The sequence below is a fragment of the Apodemus sylvaticus genome, chromosome 1, assembly GCF_947179515.1.
Source record: "Apodemus sylvaticus chromosome 1, mApoSyl1.1, whole genome shotgun sequence".
Lineage (NCBI taxonomy): Eukaryota > Metazoa > Chordata > Mammalia > Rodentia > Muridae > Apodemus > Apodemus sylvaticus.
In genome coordinates, this window is record NC_067472.1 from 198,803,614 (window position 1) to 198,818,755 (window position 15,142).

The 15,142-nt window shown below is 38.3% G+C and overlaps 1 protein-coding gene across 11 annotated transcripts in view; it reads left to right on the forward strand.

Annotated features, from left to right (window-relative positions):
* The window catches only part of LOC127674881 (zinc finger protein basonuclin-2-like), a 141,735-nt gene that overhangs the window by 110,120 nt on the left and 16,473 nt on the right, over positions 1-15,142 (forward strand). For 5 of the 11 annotated variants that reach the window (XR_007975402.1, XM_052170692.1, XM_052170674.1 and 2 more), the window contains one exon: positions 4,054-4,300. The exons of 4 other annotated variants lie outside the window; for them this stretch is intronic. Coding sequence is in view for 5 of the 7 variants with exons in the window: in XM_052170692.1 (XP_052026652.1) it covers positions 4,054-4,230 (177 nt within the window). In the remaining 2 variants the exon portion in view is untranslated. Of the gene's footprint in view, positions 1-3,124; positions 3,245-4,053; positions 4,301-15,142 lie in introns of those variants that run through there. 2 more of the 11 variants (XR_007975388.1, XM_052170683.1) reach the window with 2 other exon arrangements.

Sequence of the window (15,142 nt, forward strand, 5' to 3'; positions counted from 1 at the left end):
CCATAGAAACCATTGACTCAACTGTCAAAGAAAATGCAAAATGCACTCTGAAGCTAATAGAAAAGAAACTGGGGAAGACCCTTGAGGACATCGGTACAGGGAGAAAATTTCTGAACAGAACACCAATAGCGTATGCTCTAAGATCAAGAATTGACAAATGGGAACTCATAAAATTACAAAGTTTCTGTACGGCAAAGGACACCACCAAAAGGACAAATCGGCAACCAACAAATTGGGAAAAGATCTTCACCAATCCTACATCAGATAGAGGGCTGATATCCAATATATATAAAGAACTCAAGAAGTTAGACTCCAGAAAACCAAACAACCCTATTAAAAAATGGGGTACAGAGTTAAACAAAGAATTCTCACCTGAAGAACTTCGAATGGCGGAGAAGCATCTTAAAAAATGCTCAACTTCATTAGTCATTAGGGAAATGCAAATCAAAACAACCCTGAGATTTCATCTTACACCAGTCAGAATGGCTAAGATTAAAAATTCAGGAGACAGCAGGTGTTGGAGAGGGTGTGGAGAAAAAGGAACACTCCTCCACTGCTGGTGGGGTTGCAAATTGGTACAACCACTCTGGAAAGCAGTCTGGCGGTTCCTCCGAAAACTGGGCACCTCACTTCCAGAAGATCCTGCTATACCACTCCTGGGCATATACCCAGAGGATTCCCCACCATATAATAAGGATACATGCTCTACTATGTTCATAGCAGCCCTATTTATAATTGCCAGATGCTGGAAAGAAGCCAGGTATCCCTCAACAGAAGAGTGGATGCAAAAAATGTGGTATATCTACACAATGGCGTACTATTCAGCCATTAGAAACAATGAATTCATGAAATTCTTAGGCAAATGGATGGAGCTAGAGAACATCATACTAAGTGAGGTAACCCAGACTCAAAAGGTGAATCATGGTATGCACTCACTAATAAGTGGATATTAACCTAGAAAACTGGAATACCCCAAACATAATCCATACATCAAATGAGGTACAAGAAGAAAGGAGGAGTGACCCCTTGTTCTGGAAAGACTCAGTGAAGCAGTATAGGGCAAAACCAGAACGGGGAAGTGGGAAGGGGTGGGTGGTAGGACAGGGGGAGAGAAGGGGGCTTATGGGACTTTCGGGGAGTGGGGGGCTAGAAAAGGGGAAGTCATTTGAAATGTAAATAAAAAATATATCGAATAAAAAAAATAAAAAAGAAAAAAAATGAAAACCTCTACAAGGAATCACTTAGACACCTACACCTTATCTGTCCGCGTAGCCCCTCATGTGCTGTGGGATCCAACTTGCTGAACTCATGATTTGGGAGTGACCTCCCAAAATAGGTAAGGGGATATGATTATTCCCTTTGGTAACAAAGTCTTCATTGTGATCCAGGAATTGGGAATGTCTCAGAAAGGTCACTGAATTAAAGGACAAACTAGGATTGCATTCTTCTGGAGTTGGAGTGTCTGTTATATAATATAATTTGCGTTCTTTTAGCACTCGCTCTTACTTCTGCAAAATAGAATCATGTATGTTTGAATTATTTCAGGTACAGTATAATGTACCTCAGTCTTTTTTTCTGTAGCTCTTAATTTTACTATGAAGCTGTATGCATTGATATTTTTATTACTTTCATTATTTACTTTATATCCTGATTACAGTACTCTCCTCAAAGTCTCATCCTCAAAACTCCTTCTTCTATCAGTTTAATTTTAATTTAAAACTTTACTTAAATTATATTTAATTTTTAATTTTGGGTGGAAGTTTCCAGGGGAAAGAGTAGATGTGGTCAGACTAGAAAAGGAGTGTTACTGGGTGGCATGATGAGAAATTCACAGAGAATCAATAAATACCATATGTTTTGAAAAGGAAAAAAAGTTAGACAACCCAAAAAAGACAATAACAAAAGAAGAAAAGAAAGCTAGGATTCTCTTTAACAACTAGCTTCCAGAAATAAGGTCCACAGGAAGAAAGTCATACTAGTATTACTCAAAAAAGAGGAAGATAGGCCAAGAAATAGGTTCCTCAATTTAGAAAGTGTCTTAATTTATTACTGTTGCTATGATAAAACACTGATGAAAAGCAACTTACAGAGGACAGGTTAACACTTCACAATATACTCCTTGTTACAGTTAACTACTGAGGAATGTCAGGGCCCAAACTGAAGCAATGCAGGAATCTAGAGGAAAGAACTGAAGCAGAGGCTGTGTAGGAGTGCTGCCTCATGACCTGTACCCCATACCTTTCTTTATCTCAATATAACTCAAGGGTGGCACCATCCTGCAGATCTTGTCCTTAGAAACTCCATTGTTAATCAGGACAATATCCCATAGACTTCCCTAGACAATCGGCCAATCTGGTGTTGCAGTTTCTCAACTAAAATTCCTCTTCTTACCAACTTGTCTTAGTCATTTTTCTATTGCTTTAATAAAGCACCGAGATTAAAGCAGCTCATAGAATGAAATACTTATTTGGGAATTAGATATCCAGAGAGATTAATGTCCTTCAAAGTCATGACAGAGGAGCATAGCTGCAGGAAGGTAGGACAACCAACAGGAAGCAGAGAGCTGGTGGCTCTCATCTTAGGCAGCAAACACGAAGCACAGAGAGTACACTGCAAATGGCACCTGCCTTCTGTGACCTTAAATTCTAATCAATGACAAACCTCCTATGAGGAAGCCAAGCCACTCCAACCACCCAAAAGTTGTCACAAAGATGGTGTCATATATTGTGATGCCTGCAGTTACACGGCCATCCCATTCAAAGCTTCAAAATAAAACTTTGCCTCTGTCCCCAAACCCCTGCAAAAAAATCACCAATTCAAGGAACCTTGGAAGTCATTGCTGTGATTCACCAGTCATTATGGCAGCATATCAGTTCTGAAATATTACATTGCTTTAGTAGTTTCCCCATTCTTTGCAATATATATGAAATTTTAACTAGGTTAAGTTAGTTGTAAAGAACTTAGAGTCTCCATTTCAGACATAGACTTCATATCACAGTTTCATATCTTCTTGTAGTTACTGCTACTTTCCTGATTTTTTTGGATATCAATTTTTTATTGATTTCAATTTTTTAAAGTATGTGAAATGACAAGACAATCGTTTTTTGGCCTTGTGGTGTTACAGAAATCTATCATACATATCATGATTGACAACTGTGTAGATATATTTGGATAGAATAACAATATCATTGTGACCATAACCAAAAGAGGTCAGATGACATAAAGACATCAGTAAATACTGCTGGTAAGTCACCTGTTATGATAAAAAAACATGAATGGCCACAGTGGGAAACCACAGATACTCATACTGCAGAAGTAAAGATTTCATCTGATGCTCCTCAGGTGGAAGGTAGTACAAGTTAAGAGAACTTTTAATTAGTTATCAAAGGGAACGAACAATAATATCATTCCTTGATTTTATAAATGTGTAAATATCAGAACAGCATTTTAGCATATCATGGTATTAAAGCATTGGAAAATATTTTAAACAACCCTTAAATTATGTAACTATATGTATATATACATAGGTAAGAATACAGACACACATACATACATACATACATACATGTATGTATGACAAGGAAATTCTTTTTTAAAACCCTGTAAGAATTCCAGAATATTACCTGCTATATTTCTATCCTTTTCTTCCCATGGTCCATAAGTCATGTAGAATAACTTAGATATGAAATTATTTTTAAAAAAGTTCACTTAGAAACAATTATTTGATTTAAAAATGCACTAAACTTACTACAAGATTAAACCATGTGCCAGCAAGCTGTGCTATCCTTGTACAAAAACAATGATGTTTGAGAGATGATCGTGCCAAATGCCTAGCATTTGGTATAAATATTAATTTGCATGGGATCCACTACAACACATATGTGAGAATCTTAACCTGCAATATTATTCAAATTCAGATATAGTGTTAACTCAAGTAATTCTTTGTGTAGATTCTTTGTTCATAAAGTATACTGAAAAACTAGTCTTATCTGTAATGGGGTGAATCTATCATATGAGAATGTTTGTACAATGAAATTTTTATGTTTCCTTTAGCAGGGGAAAATGAAACAACTTCAACATATATCTTTTCACAATGGAAATTTCCTCATGACTGAAGAAGTTGCTGGTCATTTTATTTCAATGTTCCCTTCTATCTCCCTCTTAACCATAGCAGAAGAGATTATTACGAGAAACAACTTCAGTTTTATATTTAACCATATTGTTACATAGTTTCACTCACTATATTTATGTGTGTATTACACATTCTTATCTATTAATATTAATAAATGGTATTAAATTATGTTATTGCTTGGACTCCAATTTGTCTGATTCATGATTCTCCATAGTCTTTGGAAAATGGCATTTTCAGTATTCTCCTTCACCTCTGTTATTTAGGCACCTGTATTCCTGTGACAGATCCATGTTAGTATTTGTTTCTTCCAAAGTTCCAAAAATGGGCATTCTATGTACTGCTCAATAAATGAAAGGTAGGGATTTATCTGTGCAAATTCTTCCATATTGTCACTATAAAATACTCCCCATGGCTAAGTGTCAACTATTTAATTGTACAATAAAATCAGACTCACTCCTGTGCATTGGAGCAACACTTTTTAAAAAAATAATAATATTCCTATTTCTGTGAAATGGTACTCTAGAAAATTGTTTACATTAGGAAAAATAGCTCATTATTTGAGGGCTCAAGATATCATCAAACAGCACTTGTGATGTCAGGAGGTTGTAACTAGTGAAATCCTTCACCTAGTTGAGAAGCAGAGGATGATGAATATTCATATTCAGTAAGCTTCTTCCTTTTATACATTCGAAGAACCATGAAAGGAATTGTAGAACCCAGTTACACTGTTAGTTTGTCCATATCAGTTACTTAAGCAGAGACATTAATACATTATATATATCCTGAGTTTTGCAAGCAAATGGATGGAATTAGAAAATATCTTGAGTGAGGTAACTCAGTCACAAAATGACACACATGATATGTAATCAGTAATAAGTGGATATTAACAAAAAAGACAAAGAAATACAGAATACCAAAGATACAGTCCACAGAACTCAAGAAGTTAAACAAGCTGAAGGTGAGGATGGCTCAGTACCACCAGAGTAAGAAGAAAGCAATCACAAGGGGGTAGGGAAAGAACTGGGAGGGAAAGTGGACAGATGAGAGCTTGGGTGGGGGGAGGGGATCCTGGTCTGTTATTGGGTGACAGAAAAGGACTGAAGCCCTGAGGGCCAGCAGAAAAAAATGGTAACAGGCAACCTCAGGAAGTAGGATGTTGTGGGGGGAGCTTGCAGAATGTACCAGAGACATGGAAGGTGAGAGGCTTTCAGGACTCAAAGGGCAGGACCTCAGATGAAATCCCTACAGTAGAGAGAGGAAACTTATAGAGCCTGCCTCCAGCAAGAAGACAGGGCATCAAGTGAGGGATAGGGTTGCCATCCCACTGACAAACTCTGACCCACAATTGTTCCTGTCTGAAAGAACTGCAGGGATGGACATGAAGAGGAGACTGAGGAAAAGAAGGACCAGGGACAGGCCCAAAGTGGGATCCAGCTCAAGTGGAGGCCCCAAGGCCTGACACTCTCCTGAGGCTATGGAGATTTAAGAATAAGGGTGCCATCATGACTGGCCTCCGAAAGACCCAATAAGCAGCTGAAAGAGTCAGATGCAGATATTTGCACCCAACCAATGGACAGAAGCTGCTGACTCCCATGGCTGAATTAGAGGAAAGTTAGAAGAATGAGAACAGGAGGGCGACCCAGTAGGAGAAAAAGCACTCTCAATTAACTTGGACCCCGAGGTCTCTCAAAACACTAAACCACCAACCAACCAGGCAACATACACCAGCTGATATGAGACTCCCCACACATATACAGCAGAGGACAGCTAGGTCTGGTTTCAGTCAGAGAAGGTGCGCCTAACCCTCAAGAGACTGGCTGCCCCAGGGGATTTAGAGATCTGGTGGGATGGAGCGGGGGTGTGGTGAGGGTGTTAGGCACATCCTTGTGGAGACTGGGGTTGGGGGGGAGGAGGTATGTGAAGTGGAACAGTCAGAGTGCAGATGATGAGAATAAAATCTGGAGTACAAAAATAGATAGATATTCTATCTATTTTCTTAGGAACCACCAGACTGATTTCCAGAGTGGTTGTAGCAGCTTGCAACCCCACCAGCAGTGGAGGAGTGTTCCTCTTTCTCCACATCCTTGCCAACACCTGTTGTCTCCTGAGTTTTTAATCTTAGCCATTCTGACTGGTGTGAGGTGAAATCTCAGGGTTGTTTTGATTTACATTTCCCTAATGACTAATGATGTTGAACATTTCTTAAGGTGCTTCTCAGCCATTCAAAGTTCTTCAGGTAAAAATTCTTTGTTAAGCTCTGTACCCCATTTTAATAGGGTTATTTGGCTCTCTGGAGTCTAGCTTCTTGAGTTCTTTGTATATATTGGATATTAGTCCTCTGGGCTCAAAGCCAGGGCTTGAGCAGAGAAACAGGAACAAAGAAATGCATTACATTGCCACCAGAGAAACCTCAGAGGGAGGACCCAGCTGTAGTTTTCCTTCTCCCAAGTGCAAAATGTGTAAAGTGTAAACAGAAAATGAAAGTGCAGTTTTAATTGAATCATCTTCCTGCCCCCCAGTGTCCAGGGATAGACAAGTGTAGACACAATCCTGGCTTTTCTATTGCCTACCTGCTTGTTCAACAGAAGGAATGGGGTGAATCAAGAAGGGACCAGCTTCCTTTCCTTATAGCTCTAGGGTAGTACTTGGAGTCATTCATTCCCACAGCTGCCAGTGTCCCCAAAACTAATTCACTAATTGGTCAGAGGCGTTGATCACTCCTCAGCCTGACTTAAGACTAAGAAACACCATCTATCTGTTGATTATGTGGCATACATATACTATTTATATAAATATATCTCTATGTAAAAAAAAAAGTCAGGCATTGTTCTAATCAGCCTTTATATGTGACGTTGTTTTTCTTCATAGCTTTTACTATTTTGATTCCTCTGTTTTTACTTCCCTTTAAGCGTCTTAAAAAATGCTCAACTTCATTAGTCATTAGGGAAATGCAAATCAAAACAACCCTGAGATTTCATCTTACACCAGTCAGAATGGCTAAGATTAAAAATTCAGGAGACAGCAGGTGTTGGAGAGGGTGTGGAGAAAGAGGAACACTCCTCCACTGCTGGTGGGGTTGCAAATTGGTACAACCACTCTGGAAAGCAGTCTGGCGGTTCCTCCGAAAACTGGGCACCTCACTTCCAGAAGATCCTGCTATACCACTCCTGGGCATATACCCAGAGGATTCCCCACCATGTAATAAGGATACATGCTCTACTATGTTCATAGCAGCCCTATTTATAATTGCCAGATGCTGGAAAGAACCCAGGTATCCCTCAACAGAAGAGTGGATGCAAAAAAATGTGGTATATCTACACAATGGAGTACTATTCAGCCATTAGAAGCAATGAATTCATGAAATTCTTAGGCAAATGGATGGAGCTAGGAAACATCATAATAAGTGAGGTAACCCAGACTCAAAAGGTGAATCATGGTATGTACTCACTAATAAGTGGTTATTAACCTAGAAAACTGGAATACTCAAAACATAATCCACACATCAAATGAGGTACAAGAAGAAAAGTGGAGTGGCCCCTGGTTCTGGAAAGACTCAGTGAAATAGTATTCGGCAAAACCAGAACGGGGAAGTGGGAAGGGGTGGGTGGGAGGACAGGGGAAGAAAAGGGGACTTACGTGACTTTTGGAGAGTGGGGGGCTAGAAAAGGGGAAATCATTTGAAATGTAAATAAATTATATCAAATAAAAAAAAAGAAACACCATCCATCTGTTGATTATGTGGCACATATATACTATTTATATAAATATTTCTCTATGTAAAAAAAAGTCAGGCATTGTTCTAATCAGCCTTTATATGTGACACTGTTGTTTTTCTTCATAGCTTTTACTATTTTGATTCCTCTGCACATGTAATATTTGAGTATTACGTGTCTACTTGATGTTCTGTATGCTTTTAATACTTTCACAGGTATCTCTTATTTTGGGGAATCTGTTTTCTGACAAATCATATACAAACAGTTAATTCATTGTATTCAATAGAGTCAGTAAACACTAAGACTAATCTAAGGTCCCTAGGTTTTAGTCTTGAGAGTCCCTCCTCTCAGGTCTCTGATACATTCTAGAGGTTCCCCTGAACTTCCAACTTCCCAAGGTTGCCTGTTTGCATTCTTTTTGCTGGCAATCAGCATCTCATTTCCTCTTTCCTGGTTCCCCTCCCTAAAAGTCACACAAGCCCTCTTCCCTCCTCCTGTTCACCAATCAAACCCCTCCTGCTTCCCTGTCCTGGTATCCCCTACACTGCTGCATTGAGCTTTGCCAGGACCAGGGGCCACTCATTCTTTCTTCTTGGATATCATTTGATATGTGAATTGTGTCTTGGGTATTCCAAGCTTCTGGGCTATATCCATTTATCAGTGAGTGCATACCATGTGGGTTCTTTGGTGACTGGGTTACCTCACTTAGGGTGATATTTTCCAGTTCCATCTTTTTGCCTAAGAATTTCATGAATTCATTGTTTTAATAGCTGAGTTGTATTCCATAGTGTAATTAGACCACATTTTCTGTATCCATAGTTCCATTGAGGGACATCTATGTTCTTTCCAGATTCTGTCTATTACAAATGAGGCTGCTACGAACATAGTGGGACATGTGTCCTTATTACATGCTGGTGAATCCTCAGGGTATATGCCAAGTAGTGGTAGCCTTCTCAACAAATGGTGCTGGTTCAACTGGAGGTCAGCATGCAGAAGAATGCAAATTGATCCATTCTTATCCCCTTGTACTAAGCTTAAGTCAAGTGAATCAAGAGCCCCCACATAAAACCAGACAGACGGAAACTAATAGAAAAGAAACTGGGGAAGAGCCTTGAGCACATGGGCACAGGGGAAAATTTCCTGAACAGAACACTTATAGCTTATTCTGTAAGATGAAGAATTGACAAATAGGAATTCATAAATGTACAGTTTCTGTAAGACAAAGGACAGTGTCAATTGCACAAAATGGCAACCAACAAATTGGGAAAACATCTTTAACAACCTTACATTCAACAGAGGACTAATATCCAATATATACAAAGAAATCAAGAAGTTAGACTCCAGAGAGCCAAATATCCCAATTAAAAAGTAGGATACAAAGTTAAACAAAGAATTCTTACCTGAGGAATATCAAAAGGCTGAGAAGGACCTAAAGAAACGTTCAACATCCTTAGTCATCAGGGAAATTCAAATCAAAACAACGCTGAGATTTCCCTTCACCCCAGTCAGAATGGCTAAGATCAAAAACTCAGGAGACAGCAGGTGCTGGGGAGGATGTGGAGAAAGGAACACTCCACCATTGCTGGTGGGATTGCAAGCTGGTACAATCACTCTGGAAATCAGTCTGGTGGTTCCTCAGAAAACAGGGCATAATTCCTCCTCTCCTTGAACAGGTATTATTACTGATGTCTATCTATCTATCTATCTATCTATCTATCTATCTATCTATCTCTCTACCTATATATATATATCATCTATCATGTCATACATATTTTTATGAAAATATGCTATTTAATAAAAATTCCTATGTTTCAATGATGGTTAAAAGATTACAATTTTAAAGCCTATATATAGGTAAATAGAGATAGATAGATATATCATCTATAAAGTCACAAATATTTTTTATAAAATATGTTATTTAATAAAAATTCCTGTTTCAATTGATGGTTAAAAGAATACAATTTTAAAGCCAAAAGACTGAAGGACATGAAATGCACTTGTCACTCTGTCAGTTATAGATGAGCCTTTGAATCTTGACATCACAATGGCCTGTCACCCTGGCTACTAAATAATCCTCAGACTTCAGTGGTTGGCTTACCAACTGCAGTCTTCAGTTTGGTGTTTAGTGCCAAGAAGGAAAGTGATCATTTCACATCCATTGATTGGTTCTCGATTCCAGGCTGCACTGTAAATGTATGTATATAATAACTAATTTGATTCTTATGATAGTCTAATGGAATCAGGAAGTGTTCTATCTTGATTCTCCAGATCTAGAAAACTAGCTTTTAACTTGGCAGTGTCTTCATGGAAAGTTACACAGTAGCAATATTCAGTACCAGTTCCCTAAAGAAACAAAGTTATTAAGGAGTGCTATGCTTTTTGTTCCAGGAGAATGCTTTCTATAAGTCTTCAAAAATTACCTACCATGAACATAAGACAGTAGTATTTTCTAGACTATCAAATTTGTTTTTACCCATTAAAACACAAACTTTTCTTGTAAACTGGTCAAACTTCAACCTAAAATTTATGAATGCTTCAGTTTTCCCCAAATTGTTATTTTTTTCCTAAATACATTCTGTTTTTTAAAAAGTTTAAAAGATTTAATGTTAATTCATAAAAAGGAATCATCTTCCACATATGTTCATTTACTTTTAATATTTAATATCATGAAACTGAATTGGTATTATTTTTGTAAAATTTCTTTACATTATTGTTTGATGTGTGTGATGATAACCATTGACTGCTGTTCCTCCCGACTCCTCTAATCTCACGGCTCACAAATGCTTTCTACATAAAAGCTGGTGTCTATCTACATATTCTTTGACCAATATGTCATATGTTTTGAACAGTTTGATATTCACATAATATGTTTTAATATTTAAATTATATGAGCAGGGTAGAGTAATGAATTACCGAAAGAGTAGCTCTCAGTATATATATGGTTGTGAAAATATGTGATTCCTTACAAAGATGTATGGCTCAAATTTAAAGCCACTAAGTGTAAGGGAAAGAAATGCATGTGCCTTTTTGTCCGTTGTCATGGCCCTTAGAATACTGACATCACAATGGTTCTTCATCCTGACTGCTACAGAATCCTCGGACTTCAGTAGCTTGACTACCAACCTTAGGCACCAGTTTGCTATTCAGGACTAGAAAGGCAAAATTCGAGTTTATTCAAAGGTTCTCCCTTCCAGGCTCCACCAAAAAGGTATTTTTTTTATAAGTAATTTGTTTCTCATGATAGCTTAATCATATCAGGAAGTGTTCTCTCTTTATTCCTCTAGATCATATGAACTAACTCTCAACTCAGTAGTGGTTTCTTGAAAAGGTAGACATTCAAGCCATATTCGGTACCAATCTTCTATAGAAACAACATTATTATATGAAGGGAGGTATGCTTTAAGCATACAGGAGAACAATTTCTGTAAATCTTACCAAAAAAAAGTGTCCAGGTTATGCTTGAGTATTGTTTTATATGCAACCCAATTGTTTTAACCACCATGACTACAAATATTTTTAAAAAGAATTGGTCATTCTTTTTTGTAGACCCTAAACCTAAGAACTCCCTGGTTTTCTTCAAATTGTTATAGTTACAACACATATTGTGTTCTTTGGAATATATTTCTGAATATTTGAACATTAATTCTAATTAGACAGGAACTACTTTCCAGACATGTTAATTTCCTTTCAGTATGTCCATCACAAAATTTAGTTGCTGTTATTTTGTAACATATCTTTACATTAGTGTTTGAAGTATGCGATGACAACCATTGGCTGCTGTTCCTCGTGACTTTGAATCTCATGGGTCTTATAGGCTTTCCACATAAATGTTGGTGTCTCTCTACATATTCTTTGAAAGACGTCATATGTTTTGGCGAGAATTATAGTCACTAAATATATAATTTTAATATTTGTATTGTATGAGCAGGGTAGAGAAAAGAAACCACCAAAAAGTAGCCACTTCACTATTATAGGGAAGGAGGTTATTATGAATTAGATAAAAATGTTCAGAGGCATCTAAAAATGTTTACAGCCGATTGAAGCATGATTTTACGACTGATGTCTAAGAGAGAACAGACAATATCAAGGTAGAATATTGGACATACCTGGGGGAGTGAGAGAAACATTGCCTTCATAAAGCAAAGGGTGCTTCTATAACATTTTGGGAGTTATCTTAGTGTATAAGGTGATGGAGATGTTTGGGAAGGAATGGAAATCTAAGGAAAATGAATAACGATTACTTTTACTTCCTGTTCACATTAAATAAGGGCAAGGGTGGCTATTGGCTCCAGAAGCTTGCTACAGCGGGGGCGCTGAGACGCTGCGTGAGCCCAGCGACAGTGAGCTTTGAGTGACAGTGATGTTGATGTTCTATTTAGGCCAGAGTTACTGATATAGCATGCTCAAGTTCTGGAGAACCAAACTCCACAAATCACCAATATAGTTGCCATAAGCTAAAAGATACTAAATAGTTACACAAAGGCACAGGTGACAAGAAAGACTCATTGCTCACAAGCTCTGTTGCTGTGATCTCTTAGACAACTTACCTTTATTTGGTCAAGAGAGATTCCGAGGGAGCAGCGGGATGAAGTTTTCCACAGACTGACTGGAACCACCAGAGAAGATAGAGATTCTAAGCTGAATGAAGTAAATGGCATGCCTGTTGCTTTCTGTTGAGTGCCTCTCCCCTCTGCATTGTGAGAGCACTGTGTATCTACCTCCATCTGGGACATGGCTTTCTAGATAGATGTACCAGGCTGAAAGACTGGCCACCACACTGGTCCTGCAGTTGGCATTCCAGGACCCTTACCGATTTTATCCAGAGATATCTGAAAGAGAGAACATGATTGGACAGCTGTTAGGGTCCCACACATTTTGTTTGAAGTCCAGGAAAATGTGTGGATGCCACAGTTATTTATCATGAACTAACACACAAGTCTGGTTTCTTGGTGACTCAGGGCAGTTTCTCAAGAGTACAGTAGAGAAAATGGCTATACAATTGTAAACAACCATTTTGCAGTATGTGTGTCTACATGTGCCTCTCTCTCACAGGAGGTTTCTCCAATTGTGTGTGATACATGAGTATGTACAGAGATGAGGGTCTCCATGAGTGAGATATTATGCTCGTAGATGTGAGCATTCATACATGTGTACTTAGTTCTGTGTGGGCCTTCTCTGCCTCTATGCATACAGCACAACGAATAAATCAAAGACTTTGTTCTCAGGGGCTCTATTGCTGCCCGGAGAGCCTGTTACCAAGGCTCAAAGGGTATTTGAGCACGAGAGAGATGTGAGAAGGCAGGGCTACACTTGTCAGGCAGGAAGGTCAATTGTGTTTGGAAGAGGGATGGAAGCTTCTCTGGATTCCCCTATTTAGGAAACCATGAGATTGTCCATCAGTTTAATCATCCATACACCCAAGAAGCTGCATCACATACTGTTTTGCAGGTGTGTATTGTTGTGAGCATAGGTGAAAACAGGGCTTTTCACAGAGCAGCTTACAGCATAAATAAAACATAGATTTCTGGATAGGTCAAAGCTGTAGGCATTTTGATGGGAGAGCTCATTTCAACTTACTTCAAGTTGTACAACAATCTACCTACCCATTTGGTTCTCACTGTTTACAGCTCTGTTCCCTATCTTCTGCTTCCATCAGTATCATTTCATACTCCTGCATCTGCTTTTGTCCCTTCTGTCTGTCTTGTGCCCTGGTCAACCCCAGTATTTTTGACCTGACTATTGGCTGTCGGATATTGGTAATTAGCAATCAGCAGTAAGGTAGTGCCAGAATATCTATTGGATTGCCACCAGGCAATGACATTCATATTTTGAGCAGCTGTAGATCAGCAAAATTTAAAAACTAAAACACAGTGATGGTTCAGAAATGACAGCATCAAACTCCTGCCATCACTTAGCTCTTTGTCACTACAGATTTAACAATTGAAAATACAGAGATGCACCTTCATATACAGTAAGGAATGTCACCTGAACAGTGGGTGAATATGTGCACACAGCATGCAAATTTTGAGGTCAGAAGACAATTTCAGATGTTTTATGTTACCTTCCACTTTCATAGCTGTGAGCCAGCTTATGAGGTACTAGAAACTAAAGTTGGAGTTGCCAGGGTACTTTTCTATCCTTGCTGTAACATGTACAGAGCATCCCATCTCATATGGCATGGCCTGAACTCAGATGGTTTGTTTACTCCCACATCTTTTGTGTCACCATTACAGTAGCATATTTTGCAGTCAGGATTTTAAAAATATTTTTAGCATTTTTGTTTTTTGAGCATAAGTGTTTTGTATGAATGTGTGTGCACACTATGTATGTCTATCAGCTATAGACGTCAGAAGGTCATTTCCGAGACCCTTGGAAATGCAGGAAGTTAGAGGCAGTTGTGGGCCATCCTATGAGAGCTGGAGACCAACCTAGGTCGTCTAGACAAACAGCCAATGCTCTTAATCACTGAGCCAAGCTCCCAACCTGACACTATTTTCTTTCTGTATCAAATGAAAGATACGTGAGGCATAAGAAATCATATTTTCATTTAAACAGAATATCTGTTCTTTCTTGCGTTGGACCTTACAGATTAAAAAAATGGGTATATGGGTTGCCTAAAATGAGGAGCCATGATAGCATCCTTAGAATATGCTATTCAGCTATACTACAGTTGCTCTTTTTACTCTGTGTTATATATCACTGACTGATTTTAGTGAATTGATCACTCCGTAAAGATTTGCTAATTTTTGCCGATTAGGAGAAACAGAAATAATAATACATTAAGATGTGTTTGAAAGATATTTATTATGAATTGGAAAATGATTTCAGGATACCATTATCATCAAATTATTCTTGGCTCCAAAATGATGAATGCAACAATTTCCTTCCCTTGATGCCATGGTTTATGGTTTTTCTAATGTAAGAAAACGTAACTATCTTGACTAAGTGTAGGATCCAGAATCTCAGCTGCCAATCAGGGAGCAACTACTTCATAAGCACTATATCTTGCTTATGATTAGAGTGATTGATTTCAGGGCTGAGACTTTTGGGAGCATATTTACATAGCATGTATTCCACTTTTTTTTGAGGTTCTTAAACAAATTCTTTTCAGTAGCTGAAATCGTCAGTTTCCTGTGGGTTGACAGGAATTACATAGAAGCAAGCAATTTCATTCTCCTCAAATGTAGCAATAATTGTAATCTGTACATTCATAAAACAAACAGTGCAATTATAAAACCGTGCAGGTGACATGCATGCATTGATGTGCAGTGGGGATGGGGAGGACATGAGTATCTCC